The sequence below is a fragment of the Periplaneta americana genome, chromosome 17 (assembly GCF_040183065.1).
Source record: "Periplaneta americana isolate PAMFEO1 chromosome 17, P.americana_PAMFEO1_priV1, whole genome shotgun sequence".
NCBI lineage: Eukaryota > Metazoa > Arthropoda > Insecta > Blattodea > Blattidae > Periplaneta > Periplaneta americana.
The window spans coordinates 34,136,969-34,155,422 of record NC_091133.1 but is presented as its reverse complement, the minus strand read 5'-3'; the positions used below and the strand labels follow the sequence as shown (position 1 = coordinate 34,155,422).

Genomic DNA, 18,454 nt, shown 5'->3' with positions numbered 1-18,454 from the left:
CAACAAGCTTCAATAAATTGTTTGATCACGGGCAACATTTCTTCTTGTGTAGATCTAACGCTATGAGGAACATTACGAATGTCATGTAATGGACTCTCATGTATCTGATGAGGAGCTTTCGAATTTCAATAACAGTTGTTTTGGAAATTTATATATCCCAGTGAATGTGGCCTCATTTGTTCAGTAAAAATAATAGTTCAAGATTCACAATCTCGTCTGCAGAACAAATTACAAAACTGAATTTATTCGATTTTTGAATAATTTAAAATGTATGCACATAAGATGAGTAAATTTAGATACCTAATAAATAGAATGATCACAACTCCTTTAGATAAAAATAAATATGAGAAAGACAAACCTGGCAATAGATAATGGCTACAACAAACAGATCATCAAAAAACTTATTGCTAAAAGAAAATCCACTCTATCCAAGAAGAAATTTACTACCGGTACATTAACCCCTGAAAATACATGTTCCAAAAAACCTCGTTTTGGAATGACCTACTTTGGCAAAATCTCCAACAAACTAAATAATTTTTTCAGACAACATAATATACATATTGTCTCCCATACAAATAACTAACTAAATAATATAATGTCCAATCAAAAAAATAATAATGACACCTTCTCAAACAGAGGAATTTATATGCTGAATTGTAAAAACTGCCAAAAGAAATACATTGGTCAAACACGTAGGAATTTCAAAATTAGGTTTAATGAACACATATCTGATTTTAAGTACTATAGAAACAGATCCAAATTCACTATACACTTAATTGAAGAAGGTCATGATCTTAATATTAAAGACACATTGCAAATAGTTAAAACCTTAAATAATAGCAATACAGTAAACATCGCTGAAGAATACTATATCACAAAGGCAACCCAACTTTGAAGTGATCAAATTACCAATACAGTGAAAACTGTTCAAATCAGAACCTGAATAATCCGGAATCCTGTCTATTTTGGAACAATTTATTGGTCCCGGCGAAATTCATATGTATTATGTGTAATTTTTCCTGAATAAAATGGAAACTGTCCAACGCGGAAACGGAAACTGTCTGCTACTGCTCAAATTGGAAATAATATTTTGCACACACTACTTTAATGTAAACTATATTTTGAAACAGTATGTGCTTTCAAGGAATATACGAAATACGTAGGTCACTAAGATAAAAACAAGTTTTCTTTGTAAAATTTTTGAGGATGCGAGGGTGTGTTGGCCTGGTGGTCATAAATTTTATTACCCTATTGACTAGGCAGACGAGTCCCTTCAAAGATGTTCAATGCTTCACTCTGTATACTGTCGTAGCTGGGTAGAAAGCAAGTGTATTAGTGATTTCGTGATAAAAAAAAGTTGCGTAAAAATGTTGCACTATCATTAATTGATGAAATAAAAGTTATCGAGGAAAATGAGAAATGAAGAGTATGGAAAACAGTGTTGAAATTTATGAATGGAAAACTCAGGTGTAATGTAACACTTTCAAAAATAAAGGCCGTATCATGAGTGAGTGGCTTGCGGTCAATAATGGTCACATAAAAGGAAAGAGAAAATAACTGGTTACATAGAAATAAATGAACTGTTGTGGGAGTGGATTCTTCTTGCCCTTTCAAAGAGCATGCCAATTTCTGGACCTATTCTGCAAAGCAAACCTTGAACTGGCAAAGAAATTAGATAATCCAGAATTCAAGACTTGTAGGCTCCTAGCCCAATTAAATAATGTGCTGTGATACACAGTAAAGTATTATAGTATGGTGTTTGATATTAAATTTAGTGTGATTAATAAACTTTATAGTGTTTAATGAGTGAGTTACGATACAATTTATACAGGAAATGAGATTTTCATCAAGATTATTCATCAATTAAATAAGCGACATGAAGCTGATTTAATGTCAGTAGTGTTAAATGGAATATTTTGTAATTCCTACATTTTGCGGCATGCCATTTTGTTTTTCATTTATACAAATGATAAAATATATCATTTTAACGTCACACCTGAATAACATGGAAACCTGTCCACAACGGAAAAAAAATTAGGACCATGTCACTTCCGTCTTGAACAGGTTTCACTGTATATCAAACCCTCTATAAAATTTAATTAGTAATTATTTATTCAGTCATTTCTTGTCATTGTTATGTGACTCTCTTAAACTTAAACATATGTTATTTGTACTTTCAACTACCTATTGTACAATAATTGCTCTGTCTTTGTGACAACCTGTTAATACAGGGAGCTGTTATTGTTTAGATAAATAAATAAATAAATAAATAAAATAAACTGATTACAACATCAAAAGTTCTATTTAATCCCACAAACATTATACCTCACGCCCTCCACAGAACAAAAGACCACCATACCACGTAAGTTTTTACAATAGTTTAAGAAACTATCACCTAACTATTGATATTCAAAAATTTCCTTTCTACATAATAGCAAACTTATTGGCCCATTTCTTACACAAATAAATTAGTTTGAGTTTTAATAACTCATCTGACACACCGTGTGCTAACTTCTACAGGAAGATAATATCTATTTGAATAATGTAATTTTAATTTCACAATCTTATTGAGTAACAAATTCATTTTAAAGTGTCCATGTTTATATATAATTTTTTTTATTTTATTTTAATATATTCAACATGTATTTACTTTATCAGTCATTTCTGTATATGCACATTGTATTCATATTCATGTTTTACTTAATTGTTACATGTTCTGAAGATGGCAGCTTACGCCAAAAATGTTTAACACTGTGAAATAATGTTATAAATATTCAAATATTTTGTAAATTGTAACATAATATTGATAAGAAAATTGATGGACATATCTAAGTTATTTAATTAACTTTTTGTGCTCATAAATGTTATAAATGTTATGTCCTTTCGGTAAAATCCAAGATCTAGTCGCTATTTTCTTGGACCAATTGGAAAACAATGATGCAATATATGACGTCACGCACGATGTTAATATTTGAAAATATGAATTAAATCGACACCCTCACTACTCCCATTTTTCATTCTCCCACCCTACACCACTTCACTACACTCTATTTCTCCCATATTTTCTTCTACTTCTATCTTTGAACCTTACCTATTTTATTCTACAAACTACTTCATATTAAATTGAAATACACAACTTATCTTCGAACACCAGGATTCGATCCTAGAACCTTTCATGTAGTAAACTACCATCATAGCCATTATGCTACGAATTTGTTGATGAACAAACCCTTAAAAATTATACTTAGACACAATTAACATAAAATACTTCCAAACACATTAAATAAACAACTTCATTATTATATAACGAAACTGAATTCATAAGTTTGCTACTAACTTTCTTACATTAAAATATAACAAATAGATCACAAACTATTTAACTTATATTATAAAAAAAAAGTAGTGTAAATATCCGAAAGATGGCGTTACTCCATTTATCCACTATCAATTGTCTTATTATATGTTACTCCGTTTAGTATTCTAGTAGTAATCTTACAATGGCTAGTGTATCAAATATACATGTACCTGACGCATCACAGAAGACCATAAACTTTCGCGAATTATGCAAAGCCATCGACACATAACGAAAGTAGTGTAAATTGGTGCATCAAACAAGGATTAATTCCAAATAAAACACCAAAAACTTGTACTAATTGTGATGCTGCAGAAAAAGTAGTATGGCAAGTAAGATCGAAATATAAAAATGTTTAGTACTACCTTAAATGTAATCAGCAGGGAACGGATTTATATGGACTAAAAATATATGAAATATGTAAATATATATGTAGTTATTTTTACCAAAATATGGAATTAAATATGGATTTTTACCAAAATATGGAATTAAATATGGACTTAAAATTATAAAAAAATGACTATGTACGTTAAATATTGGTACATTTTAATCAAACTAAACAAAAAATATAATGGACGTACCTTATCTTCCAATGTAGTTTCAACAAAACACAATTTTTATTGTCTGTTACCATAACAATAGGTTACAAACATTTCTTTCAAGTGCTGAAAAGTGAATCTTCTTCTATTGTCTCTGAGGATAGATTTATACTGACTAAAAGAGCGTTCGACGTCACAAGAAGTAACTGGTACATAATTCAATTTCACAATGTCTGCTGGGGATAAGTCCAAGTTAATCTTCACTGTTGATTCACCACTCATCACAGCAACAACCTTTTGTAGTTCTTCATATCCAGGGTTTTTTGAAAGTACAGTGTCCACCTTAGCTCTTACTGCATCTGCAACTTTACCTCTACCACGATTCAGTTGTTCCACAGTACTATTTATAATTTCAAAACTTTCAGATAGTGAAAGGTGCCTATTTTGGAGACTTTTGAGCGTTTTTATGATGCATGAAAATGTATGCTGAATGTGAGCTAAGTCATTCTTCACACTTATGTCACAGGTAACTGTTTTCGCAGTATCAATTGAGACTGCATCTTCAGAGTCCAATGCAAGGAGAACATTGTTAATAGAGTCTATATGTTCGGCATAATATTCAACTGCTTCTAGCCATGTACCCCATCTAGTTAAAATTGGCTTTGGTGGCAATGGAATTTCAGGGTACATTTCTTTCAACACGTTAACTCTACTGGGAGCTTTGAGAAATACTTTTTTCACTGATGAAATCAACAAATCTACTTTAGGGAAATTGTCTCTGACCACTTCTGCCACACGATGAAATGCATGCGCCACGCAAGTAAAATGAGTCAATTTAGGATATACAACAGATAATGCTTGTCCAGCTTTGACCATATAAGGGGCAGCATCGCTAATAAAGAATAACACATTATCGTACATAATACCCTTTGGCCACAGGATACCCATAGCTTCGTTGAACAGTTTAACTATAATTTTGTTATTGCACTTTTCTAGAACATCACAATGTAAAAGAATTCGTTCAGAATATTGTTCACTTAACAAACCGATAACTACATTACCAACAAGTCTACCTTCTTTGTCGGGAGTCTCATCAATGGAAACCCAAATTGAACTATCTTTAATTTCATCTCTTATCTTCTGTATTGTCTCATCGTAGATGGATGGAGCATACGTCTTCCTAAGTGTTGACTCATCCGGGATTGTATGTTGAGTATATTTTTCAAGGAATTCCCTGAAGACCTTATTCTTTAGTTTGTAGAGAGGAATATCAGCAGAGATGAGAGAACGGCACAGGTCGATGTTAAACTCAGATCTTACATTCGATGTTGTTGGTTGTGTTAAAAACAATTGTCTCTGCTTGGAATTTAGTTGTTTGTTGGCCTGATGTTTACTAGTTGTAATGTGTTGTTGCACCAGGAACTTTTGTGTAGATGATACTGCACACTGACACAAATTACAAAATAATATTTTATTGTCAGTTGATAAACCATCTTCTTTAAATTCTGAAATGTAACTTGTTAGTTTTGATTTTAAATTGACTGAATGACGTACTTTTGGCATATTTACCGTCTTTATAGTATGATTTACAAAACTGAACCTATGTGTACTCTGACTGGCATTTAACTGTTGAGCTGCACAACTGAAGTCTGTTAAAAATTTTAAATTAAATTAATACAGTTTTGTAACTTACTTTCCCATTGTTGATAGGACTGCTAATTTTCAAATAACTCTGATGTTAAAGGGATTACTGAACATGTGTTTAAATCTCTATTGTTGAAATGTATTTTTAAAAGTTAATGGAATTTTGTTTTGTTTTATTGTTAAACCTAATATAATATGGACTGTTTTATATGAAATATGGAAAATATATGGAAATTAACGAAAATATGTACTAAACTCTAAAATATGGAAAAATATGGAAAATAAAAGTAGGATTTTTCAACCCTACACATTGTGAAACATAAAGATAATGCAAAATATAAATTATATTAGCTTTATAAGTAAATATGTATTTACATATAAATCCTTTCCCTGGTAATCAGTGTAGAACAGCATATACAATAACAACAAACATGTGGTTTGAAAACTGTAAAATCAGCATCTTTCAAAGTTTAGCATTAGTTTAGTTTTGGTTAATGGATGTATAGAACAAGCTGATCAAATGTTCCTCGACTTCATAAACAACATTAAAAAAGCATGCCCTGACTGTGGACAAATACCATTAACACCCAGAACTTACACTAACACAGAACAACAACACTGAGGTAAGTTAAATTGTCAAAATTTTATGAAAAAAATTTTTCTTACTTGCAATATTATGTGTACATATATGTGACGTCATATAAGCCTCTTACGTCATTCAACTTATTGATTGGGAAAACAGCGACTCCATCTTGGATACTACTGTCCTTTCAGAACCTTCTTTCCTTTCCTCCACTTCTCCAATTTCTTTGTCGTATTATTTATATTACTGTAATGACATTATATTAGGGTGTCCCTTATTTTCCGACTTCAACATTTTTGAACGCCCACCCTCCAATTTTGTTCGAATGACTCTAAAACATATCTACACAAAATTCTGTTGTGATTGAAACATTGTAATCCAAGCCGACTGGAGCACGAACTCACATGACTCTGGATTTGTCACGCTGAGTCAGTACATGCAGTACAGCCAGTTCTTCATCTATTACCGATCGTGTCGCACGTGTCTTCGGGTCGCTACTCTAACATTATGTCACATTAATTATGCATTGCTAGGGCACATATGTTTTTATTAGGTGATATAAAACGTCAAATAACTGGACACAAATTATCATCAAATACACAAGTGCTGAAAGTTTTATTTTATAACATACGGGAGGTAAAATTAACTTTTAGTTAAAATGCTAATCTTGTGGTTCGTGAGTGCGTTATATTTTGGGAGAAAGCAAGAATTCCGACATAAAAACTTATTAACTTGCATTCGAAGTGTAGAAAATTGCAAAAAAACGCAAAGAAGTGTGCACGCATTTTTAAGTGCCGTGAAGAGGAGTTTATACATAATTTGGACAATCTATTTAATATCTCACATGCCAATGTTCTACAAATATTCATGTTGGAAGAAGACAGCATGTTTTTACTTCAACAGTGAGAGATAGGATGTAAAATCTACCTTGCAGGACTAGATAGAAAACTCGCGGATAAAGAAAAAAGAGCGATGCAAAGGAAATTAGAAGAAGGGAAAAGGAAAACGAGACAACAGTGTGCAGCATCTACTTCTAAATCTTCAGGTGTACTTCCTTTTCCATCATCTGAAGATTCAGATAAGGCATTTCCAAGTTTAGATGAAATCGATGTTGGCCAATTTTTAGTAGAGACTTTTGAGAGTAAATCAATGCAGAATGCCACAAGGTGAGGTACCAAAAATGTTATCACTACAAAATTAGTGGCTGCTTTGGATAGATATCAGCTGAGTGTAAGAGATTCTGTATACATTCTTCAGATGACAGCAGAGGCACTTGGCCACAATATTGAAGAATTTCCAATAAATAATTCTTCTATTCATCGAATCAGACAGAAGATGAGAAGAGAACTTTCTGAAATAATTAAATCCACTCTCAAGAATAATATCCCTGCAATTCATACTGTCCATTGGGATGGTAAACTGTTGCCCACATTAAATGTCAGAGACCCAAAAGAAGAAAGACTCCTAATCGTTGTTACATTTGGGGATAGTAAGCAGCTCATCAGCATTCCAGAATTATAGAATAGTTCTGGTAAATAGCAGGCAAATGCTGTTTGGAATGCATTAATGTATTGGGGTATTGAAGACAATGTACAAATTCTCTATAACGACACAATTGCCTCGAGCACTGCCCGTTTTAATGGACACATGTCTTACTTGAACAAAAATTGGACAGGGAGTTGTATTTCTCATGCTGTCATTACATATATGAACTTATCTTACGACGTGTATTTGAATGTAAAGTACGTGATGTAACAAGCAGTCCTAACATAGTACTTTTTAAACATTTGAGGGAAAGCTGCAAAAGTGTCAATCCCAATAATTTTTGAAGTGGCAGAAAGAATGTGGTGTGGTTTTTCAATGAGTCATAAATTAAAGAAATTTTAGACTTTGATGACAGTAAATTAGATAAAGAAACACTGAGATGTGATTACCATGAACTGGTAGAGCTCTTTGTAATATTTTTGGGAAGAGACTCTGGGGGGGGGGGGGGAAACTAAAAATACACCCTCGTGGGGCGATGCATCAAGCATGATGGATGGCAAGAGCAATATATTGGTTTAAAATGTTTCTGCTAAGATCTCAACTTAAACTCTCTATTAAAGTTAAAAATGTCAAGGGATGTCTCTCTGTTCACTGTAACTGTTTATGTCAAACTGTGGCTTCAGTGTAATGCAGTTATAAAAGCTCCTTATCAAGTTCTCTGCTTCATAAAAAGTTCCGAAATCATATAAAAAAATAGATTCCACAATTTCAAAAGCAGCTGTAAAGAAATTTAGTCACCATTATGTGATATTTTTCGGAAGAGTTGTCTGTCCTTTTGCTATTTGATGATGAAGTAGATACGTATTACTCAAAATCAAAATGGTAGCAAATTTGAATAGAGAGAATCTACACATGGAAAAGATATGTATTTCTCTTTGTGGAGAATTGGATGGGCAATTATTTAATAAAAAATTATATATTATACATTCAACAATAACTTTTACCCTGACTCCAAACTACAAGATCTAGAATTGAAGGCGTTAGTGGAATAAGGGGGTATCCCACATTTTGGTAAAAAATGAACTAAGTCCATATTATGAAAGCTGAGTCCATCTACTGTTAGTTTAATGTGCTATTTAAGTAAGGGATAGTCCCATTTTAAAGTAAATATGAACATATGAAAGGGCTTTGTAAGTTGTATCAAAATTCTGAATGGAATAAGGAGGTATCCCACAGTTCCTTGAAACCTTGGTTCTGATTGCCCAGCTGTTTACCTAACTGACCAATGGGAGAATACTGCTTTGATACAATAAGTTTCCAAGCAACATGGCGGATGTGTTTTTTTATTGGGTTATTTTACGACGCTGTATCAACATCTAGGTTATTTAGCGTCTGAATGATATGAAGGTGATAATGCCGATGAAATGAGTCCGGGGTTCAGCACCGAAAGTTACTCGTATTGGGTTGAGGGAAAACCCCGGAAAAAACCTCAACCAGGTAACTTGCCCCGACCGGGATTCGAACCCGGGCCACCTGGTTTCGCAGCCAGACGCGCTGACCGTTACTCCACAGGTGTGGACTGGCGGATGTTGACCGTACTAATGTTTTTGTAAGTAACGAAATGGTGAAAATAAGACAAATGATAGCAAAAAGAGGAAAAGATATCCATAAAATGGAAAGACAACAGCAGACAGAAGGCACGAAACAGTGGACAAGAATATATTACACGCACAGACAAAGTAATGTCTGCTAAAGTGTTCACTAACATACAGAAAATAAAAAAGCCACCAAATACAGAATGTTAAAAAGTATCCAATATTTTAGGAGGTGATAGTATGCATCAAAATAAGAAAATAATGTCTAATAAACATGGGTCCTACAACACACACTTGTTCATAAGAGGTGCTCAATGTGACGTCCATTCATGGCAATGCATTTCTCTGCTCTACAATACAGCAAACTGCCAGAAAATCATACCGTAGTTGACACCTTTGGCATGGAATACTGATACATCGCAAGGAATACTGAAAACAAAAGTCTGGTTGCAGATATGAGCAGGGTTCAGCAGAGATGGTGTTGTGAATTTTCATAATCAGCATGTGTGGGCTGATGAAAATTCCCATGCACTTGAAGAAACGAGGCATCAGCACCCATTCTTAATCAACGTATGGACAGGCATTCTTGGTGAAAGATTAATAGGGCCATATGTGCTACCACAGAGACTTTTAGGACTTTCTTATTAACGTATTGCCTGCCTTGCTGGAGAATGTGTCATGTCAGCAGGACTACAGATGTGGTTCATACACGATGGCGCACCAGCACATTTTCACCACAATGTGCGTGAACACCTGACGTTGACATTTCAAGACCATTGCAATGGTCGGGGAAACCCCACACCTTGGCCTGCTCGTTCCCCAAACCTAAATCCTCTAGACTTTTGGTTACGGGGACACAGATGTAGTTCATACACAATGACGCACCAGCACATTTTCACCACAATGTGCGTGAACACCTGACGTTGATATTTCAAGACCACTGCAATGGTCGGGGAAGCCCCACACCTTGGCCTGCTCATTCCCCAAACCTAAATCTCCTAGACTTTTGTTATGGGGACACACAAAGGAATCAGGTCAATTTCAAAGAGTGCGTGATTCCTTACACCAAAGGGCAGAGAAATGCATTGCGATGAGTGGACATTAGATTAGGCACCTCCTATGAAGAAGTGTTCAGAAAGTATGTGTTGTAGGACCGATGTTTATTAGACATTATTTTCTTGTTTTGATGCATACTAGCACCTCCTAAAATATTGGATATTTTTAACACCCTGTATAGCAAGCACAGTTATGAAACCAAAGCACCCCGATGGAATGCTCATCAAAGCTGCTTAGCGTCCTGACATACTGTCCATATTAAAGTTCATACCTCCAATTCATCACAACTTTTATTTAAATTTGAAATCAGATAATGGATGTGAAGTAGAAAACAATGATCATGACCCATTACCTCTTGGTCTAGTTGCCTCATAAGTGGTGCCTTGTTGGTATCACTTATGAGGTTCAGACCTGTCTTTGGACAGTTGACTCAACAGACAAACAAATGAATCTTATTTAAGTGTCTTTTGATTAATACCTTTCAAAGTTTGTTTCTTTCTTTATTGTAAAATATAGTATATCTTAAGTGAAATTTTCCTACAATAACAATAATAATCAAGATATTATGCTCTACATTTGCAGAAAGTTATTTCAATACCTACCTAACACATTACCCAGAAGACTTTGTGATTCTTATTATTTTCCTTAAGTTACAGAGAATCTAACAAAATGCTAAATATCTCAAAAACATACTTTTGAGGGATACCTCCTTCTTCCACTAAGCCCTTCAATTCCTAACATTCAAATTTAGCGCTCAAGTTGGCACGAGTAAATGTTATCCTACAGAGATGAAATTTTGTTTTTGAGTAAATCTGACCAAATGGAAAATATTTACGGGATGGGCGCAAAAATTATCGATTTTTTTTTTCTTTTTGGTAAAATAAGGGATATCCTACTTTATATACATCTGTAGTTCCATCTATAAAATGTTCAACATTTAAGATCTTAAAATCGTATTTTGGATATAGCCTATGTGTTATTTTAATGTATGTTTCCTTACAGAGAAATCCGAAATCGTTACACTATTCTCCAAAATCTAAGGCAAAGGATCCAATTATTGACATATGGAGAAATATGACAGTAGCTCAGGTGGCAAAAGCTATGGAAAAAGATATTGGCAAGTATTGCAACAGCTTTAACTAGCATTCTTATGTTATTAAGAGCATGATTTTGTCATTACTGAAAGCAATATGAATTTCATTGACTACGTGCAGAATTATATTTTTGGTTGATAGATTCTGTAAAAAAAAAAATTGTTGTAAGTGATAATTGAAGTTGATCTCAACTTAGTTAATTTTTACGTATTCTTGAAAATTCGAACACACACACTCTTTTCATAGAACATGAGATTAATTTAAGCATTCATTTTGTATAGCAATGAGTTTATGCTATGTTATGGTATATAATATCTTGTAATATTTTTCTTGTATTTATTTTATAGATCATGTGTTCGAGGTTATGATGTACATAGATAACTCATTAAATTATGATAAACCATCTTCAGTTATCAACAACTTGACAGTTATTCAGGATATAGTGAAGAAATCAGGAATGAAATCTCGGATAGTGTCGCCTGCAAACATGAATGAACCTGAAATGATAAATAAAGATGCTACAAAACGGTTTGTAAAAGATTTGACACTATTTAGATAAATAATCTTGATGCTCTAGTCTCAAAAAAAAAAGGGGGGGGGACTTTTCTATTGACTATTGGTGCCACTTATAAATAAATCATAAACTGGCAAGTGATTTGTCATTTTCTGGTCGGGAAATATATGATCTGAACTCAGCAATTTCATAATTATAGGTGGAACAGTTTTACAGAATTAGCTTCATTTACCTGGCTTGATTTACCTCTAAAAATTTGAAAGTTAGAGCAAAATTGTTTCATTCAAATCTTCTATTCTCTATTTAACTGTGACATAAGTGATGAACTTATACGAGTATACTGATTTGTTAGTGGTAATTATGTAAAATTAATTTTATTATGGATGGGACAAACTTCTGACCTGTATTTCTTTGCAACTATAAATGTATAGAAAGTTCTGCTATCTTTGTGAATATTTTCAAGTTTCATCTGTTTGAGCTTCAACATTAGACCTTTTTGTTTAAGAAACAGTCTTATTTTTTAAAAATCACATTCATTGTGTAATGCAGTAGTATTCAATCAGTGTGCCATGAATAGCCGCCTGGGGTACCGTGAACTTTTTCTGTAGTTAGTAAAGAAGACAGTTGTTGGGAAATTTCGTTTTTGGTGTTGATTAACCTGCGTGACCTCAGGAAATTCCACTTTAAATGTTGGCCAATTTATGTAAGCAGACATAATCTCGAAGCTGAAATATCGCATCGTTCCTGTTAGAAGCTGCAGTTTTTTTTTTTTTTTTTTTTTTTTTGTTTTCAACTAGATTTTATTAGATGTGACTGTTATAAAATTGATAAACTATGGAAAAGTTTTCAAATTTGGTAAGTGGTAGTAAAAAGCATGAATTTGTTGAGGACAGCAAGGAAAGTGGTAATGAGGATAGGAAATGCAAGTATAGAAAATACAATAGTTAATTAGATTTTGGTTTCACGTGCACTCTTGTGAACGATGAAGAGCATCCACAGTATGTTTTGTGTTTGGAAGTACGGTACTCTCTGTTGAATGTATGCTAACTAACAAATTAAAGTGCCATTTTGAAAGTGTTCATAAGAATGACATGGTCAAACCAAGAGAACATTTCTTTAGAAAACTCAGTCAAATAAAGGACAAAAGTCAGCATTTTCTAAGTCAGAGACTTCTGAATAAAGCTCGTCTAACATCCTACAATGTAGCTTACCGAGTAACAAAATGTAAGAAAGCCCATACAATTGCAGAAGAACTAATTCTATCATGTCCTATTTACATGAAACGACTAAGCTTAGAGATTTCATGGAAAAATAGTTTTTGCCCCTTTTCTTTGTTTGACACTACAATCAATCGACAAATTCAAGATTTAGGAGAGAATCTTCTTGAGAAAATTATAAAAAAATGAGGGGAAGAGATTTTGGTTTGCAGCTTTATGAGGCTATTGATAACAATAAAGAAATGTTTAAATGTTTTGTTTTATTTAATGACTCTCGCAACTGCCGAGGTTATATCAGTGTTGCCGGTGTGCCGGAATTTTGTCCCGCAGGAGTTCTTTTACATGCCAGTAAATCTACTGACATGAGCCTGTCGCATTTAAGCACACTTAAATGCCATCAATTTGGGCCGGGATTGAACCCGCAACCTTGGGCACAGAAGGCCAGCGCTATATCAACTGCGCCACCCAGGCCGCCAGCAATAGAGATGTTCATTTAATTATTAGTCATGTGTGATTTGTCAATGAAAAAAGTAACGAAATGGTTGAAGATCTTCTTTTTTGTAAGGAAATATATGCAGGTATGATAGGCAAAGATTTGTTTGAAATTGTGGACAGCTTCAGGATAGAAAATTAAATAGACTGGGTTCATTGTGTTGATGTGGTGGGCATTCCATATCAGGACGTTACAGTAGCCTATAAGCACATATCCGTGGCAAAGCTCGTGATGCTATTTGGAGAAGCACTTGCTTTACAGCATTTGTGTTGATCTGAATCAAATTCTGCAAACTGTCATAAATGTGGTGAACTTTATTAAAACTCGTCCTCAGAAAGCTAGATTTTTTTTTAGTCAAATGTGTCACAATATGGGGGCTAAACGTACGTCTTTATTATTTTATAGCTGCATTCGTTGGCTTTCCAGAGGAAAAGTATTATCGCACATTTTTTAACTTAGGCGAGAATTCTACTTTTACCTAGAAGAAAACCAATTCAATGCTAAGTGCTTTCTAGACACTGCCTCTCTGTTAAAGCTGCATACATATATATATATAAGTGATAATTTTTGGGAAGTTAAACTCATTGAATAAGTCTCTGCAGGGAAGTGACACTTACTTGATTCAACTTACAAAGTTTCAGTCTTCAGAAAGAAGCTTCTTCTTTGGAAGAGAAAATCAATGAGAGAGGAGAAATGGACTACTTCCCATATTTGCAGCATTTCATAAAAGACAATGAGATAGTTACTGTAGATATTATTTCTGTAATTGAAGGATACTTATCTGAACTTTGTTTATTTTGAAAAAATACTTTCCTGAAAACTGTGAGAGGTGAGTGTGGATTCAGAATTCCTTAAGTAACAGTGTTCCTTCCGACTTCAGTACTGCAGAAGAGGAAGAATTGATAGAACTTTCGTCAGATTCTTCACTAAGGGCCGAATTCATAGTCAACACTTATCATAAGGAAACCCTTAAGCAGTTGTTTATAATAATTTCCAATTCATAAATCTCACTGAAGTGAACACTTATTCAAATAAGGTAGCTTGTCGCTTACTCATGTGTTTCCTCATATCCATTGTAATCATCTGATTCAGTATACAATGAATGATAATTATGATTTTGATGAATTTATTGAGTTCTATAATGAAAATTAAAATGTGTTTCGGCAAAACAAAAGATATATCAGAGATATGGAAAACTCTTTAAAGAAGTACAGTGACCAATAATTTAAGAAAATATAGCATTTCGACAAGAACACTGTTGTGGATATTCTGGTGTCCCTCATTGAAATTCACAATACAACCACGAGGCTTACCGATTTCACCACTGCTGAAAATACTGCTTTGAGATTTTATGCTACAGCATCATTTCAGGTAGGTTTAAGTGGTATTTTTTTTTTTTTTTTTCAAAAAAATATTCAGGTCCCAATGAAGTGTTATTTGCATTTTCGTTTGTTAAGCTGTTAAAATTTTCGTTATTATACCACTTCCACTTTGTTTACCATAAAAATAACTGAAAAATAAATTAAAATAATTTACTTACACGAATATTTCCAGAGTTTGCATTAAATTCAACTGCAATTTTGTCCATGTCAGTTTCTTCTTTTGGAGGAACAATTATCAGATTTTTACTTTTGACAATATCTCTATATTTCATAACTAGTTCTCTTAGCTCACTTCTTTCTTCTTCTGTAAAATGCTTTCTCGACATTTTTTATAACTTTTAGCTCTATAATATTTACTTCTGTATTTGTGTACAATAATATTGGTAATGCCAATTTAACAATTTGAATGCACTGGAAAACAATTGAATGTATGAAAGCGCTCACGTCTAACCGTGTTGCCATATTTCTTTCGATATCAAGGGAATGCTCAGTGCGTATGAAAGCGTAGCGTCTCTGCAATACGACATAAAATAAGTGCTAAGGAAATGCTCATTACTCAAGTGTTTCCTCATTTCATAAGTGACGACTATGAATTCGACTCTAAAAGTGAAGTTTTAATCCATGACATTGTCAAAATTTGGTATTCAATAAGACAAGAGTTCCCAAGCTTGAGTAAGAGTGCACTGAAGATATGAATTCCTTTTGCAACCTGATATCTTTGCGACAGTGGGTTTTCGGCAGTGGCTGTCATAAAAAGGAAGAGAAGGAAATGAGGATAAGTGTATCTCATTTGGTGTCATGATTGGACAAGCTGTGTAACAAGAAACAAGCTCAGTTATCACATTGAGGAGAATGGTACTTCATTCATATATATATATTTTTTTTATTAATTATTTTAGTTTCAGTTTTACTGTTGAAGTGTTTTTGCTATGGAGACTGAATCATGAATGCAGTATATGAGTGCATCTTTCAGACATGAACCAAAATTTAAAAAAGAATAAAAAGTATTAAATTGAAATTACATTATGCTATATGCTGTTTTCATATTATAATTATCCTGAAGTAAGGGAGTTTCAAACTGCACTATGTGTTATTGTTCTTGTACCATACATGTTATTGTAATTTTCCACAGATATTACTAAAATACCTTGAAAATTAAATTTTAAAAAGTCTTTCCTATAAAACATTGCTGGTTTTTTAAGATATCTTATAGGGGAGCCATGAAAACAATATAGTTGGTCAGGGGAGCCACAGACTCAAAAAGGTTGAAAACCACTGCTGTAATAAATTAACATGTATTTTGTTACCATTACGGGTGAGACATAGATTTCTTAAGCATTTCTCTTTGTTATTTATTTTATTACAAAACCAAGATGTAATTTTCAAATCTTACACTTTTAAGTAAGTTACACAAATAATACAGATTCAAAATAACATGCCATGAACACTGAATATAGGTCTATTATTTCTGAAACTATCAACATGAGCAACAAAAATCTCAGTAACAAGATTATAAATATTACCCTGACAACCTATAATTAAGTACTGTTCAGACATTGAGAGAAATGTATATATTTTATACTAATTTAAGAGCAGAGGGAGGAAAGGATATGTGCCAAAATATTAAATTTTCACATTTTCTTTGGAAAATGATATTTGGCCTCATGCCTATACAGTACCATCAATGCAAAAATTTGACTACAGAGTTAGTAAGAAGCTCAGTAAATGGCGTAGGATACAATTCTGTAAGCTGAGTCCATTGAGAACGAAACAAGTACCATTTGTTAATTTTTTGGCACATATCCTTTTCTCCTCTATGCACTAAGCATACCAACTTTACAAATAAAATTACAAGCATAAAATAAGTGAACTATATTTCAGTTACTATTGACCTGTAACATGTATGACAACTGAGCTCAAAGAACAGATCTATCTAAAAGCTCCTTGAAGAGCTTGTGTCCCCTATTGTTCACTATTTTAGGTTCTGATAGGATCTTTGTTATTACTTTATAATCTTCAGTTGATCTTTCAATATCTTCCTTATTCTGAGGTCACACCCAATATTTTCCACTTTTCTTCATGTACTTCACAACCACCTGAGAATGTTCAGAAACAATTTCCTCTAGTATCCATGTTCGAATGATACTTGCATATGCACACATTGTGTGGCGTGTTAGTATAATTTAATACAAATGAAGCTTTGAGTTAATACATTTTGTGAATTTTACATTGGAATAGAATGGAATTTATGAGAGAGGGACACTGTGGCCCAGCACTGTGACTTGTTACAATTTATTGTGCTAACCCTCAAGCTAGGCACTTTCCAAACCCTCACCAGCTGGCTACACTAAGGTTTGCTGCCTACCCTAGTTTCGAGTAGGCAACCTCCCTCGTCCCTAGGTCAGCATGCTTCTTGCATCGCCAGCCAGCAATCGAGGAATGCTATTGAATTTTCAATGAAAAATCTCAGACCTGACTGGCACTCAAACTCGGGCCGCCTCTGCATGACAGGCTGGAGGTATGACAACTCAGACACCATAGAAGGTGAATTTTACGTTAATTTCAGGGTATTCCTGTATAAAAAGTACATAGCATTCTTTTATTGTCATGAACATGATATGCTTTTGTTTAGAGCTCTTTTCTCCAGTTACATCATCATGTACAGAAATTGCATTCCTTTTCCCTGGTTGCTGGTAACTGACATGATCTCTTTGATAAAAAGACTGAATATTTTCTATTGTGTCATTACTTCATTAGTTATTGCAGGTCCTTCAGATTTTAACTTATCAAAAGACAACGATTTTCTGAAATCTGAAAATTGATTTAAATCTAGTTTTTTTATCATAGCTCTTCTTTTTGATGGACTCTGTGGTAATGATTTTTTTCTTTTACTTACAGCCTTGTCAAATGAGTTATTTGAACTGTAACTTCTTTTTTCTGCAGATAATATGTTTTTGTTTTTTCCTGGTATTTTAGGAATTTGTTTCAGTTTCTCCCTGTATTTGCTTTTACACTCCATTTCAGACAGTGTCTTTTTTTTTTTAACATGATGGTGCTGCTTGCACATTTGAATTTCTTATTTTCTCTTCGCTTCTTACCACATCCTCTCTCTTTGGCAAGATGTACAGGTAAGATCTGCTTTTAATTTCTCTCGAAATTTGTTCACCCTTTCTCGGTTCACTGATGCTGAAAATGGCATCTAGAAAAAATATTATGGTTAGAGATCATAATGAATGGATTTTCTCAATCAGACTGCATAAAAACGCAATGAAGTGTGCAATATCATTATACCTTGTCTTGCCCACTTATAATTTATTATAATGTCCCACCCGTAATATATGCAGTAATCCACCTGTAATATGTGCAGTGTTCCACCCATAATGTGTTATTTAATGTAAAAAAGCAGGTACCTCTTTGTTTCGAGTTTATAGGTTAATTAACCACATGTTTTAGGTTACTTTTGCAAAGTAGGCTATAAAGAAAATCCTAAGTACAGAATT

At 33.5% G+C, this 18,454-nt stretch overlaps 1 protein-coding gene across 4 annotated transcripts in view; it reads left to right on the top strand.

Annotated features, from left to right (window-relative positions):
* mIF2 (mitochondrial translation initiation factor 2) overlaps positions 1-18,454 on the top strand; it is a 104,623-nt gene that overhangs the window by 18,767 nt on the left and 67,402 nt on the right. For all 4 annotated transcript variants that reach the window (XM_069816202.1, XM_069816205.1, XM_069816203.1 and 1 more), the window contains 2 exons: positions 11,257-11,371; positions 11,696-11,876. In XM_069816202.1, coding sequence (XP_069672303.1) covers positions 11,257-11,371; positions 11,696-11,876 — 296 coding nt within the window. The remainder of the gene's footprint in view (positions 1-11,256; positions 11,372-11,695; positions 11,877-18,454) is intronic.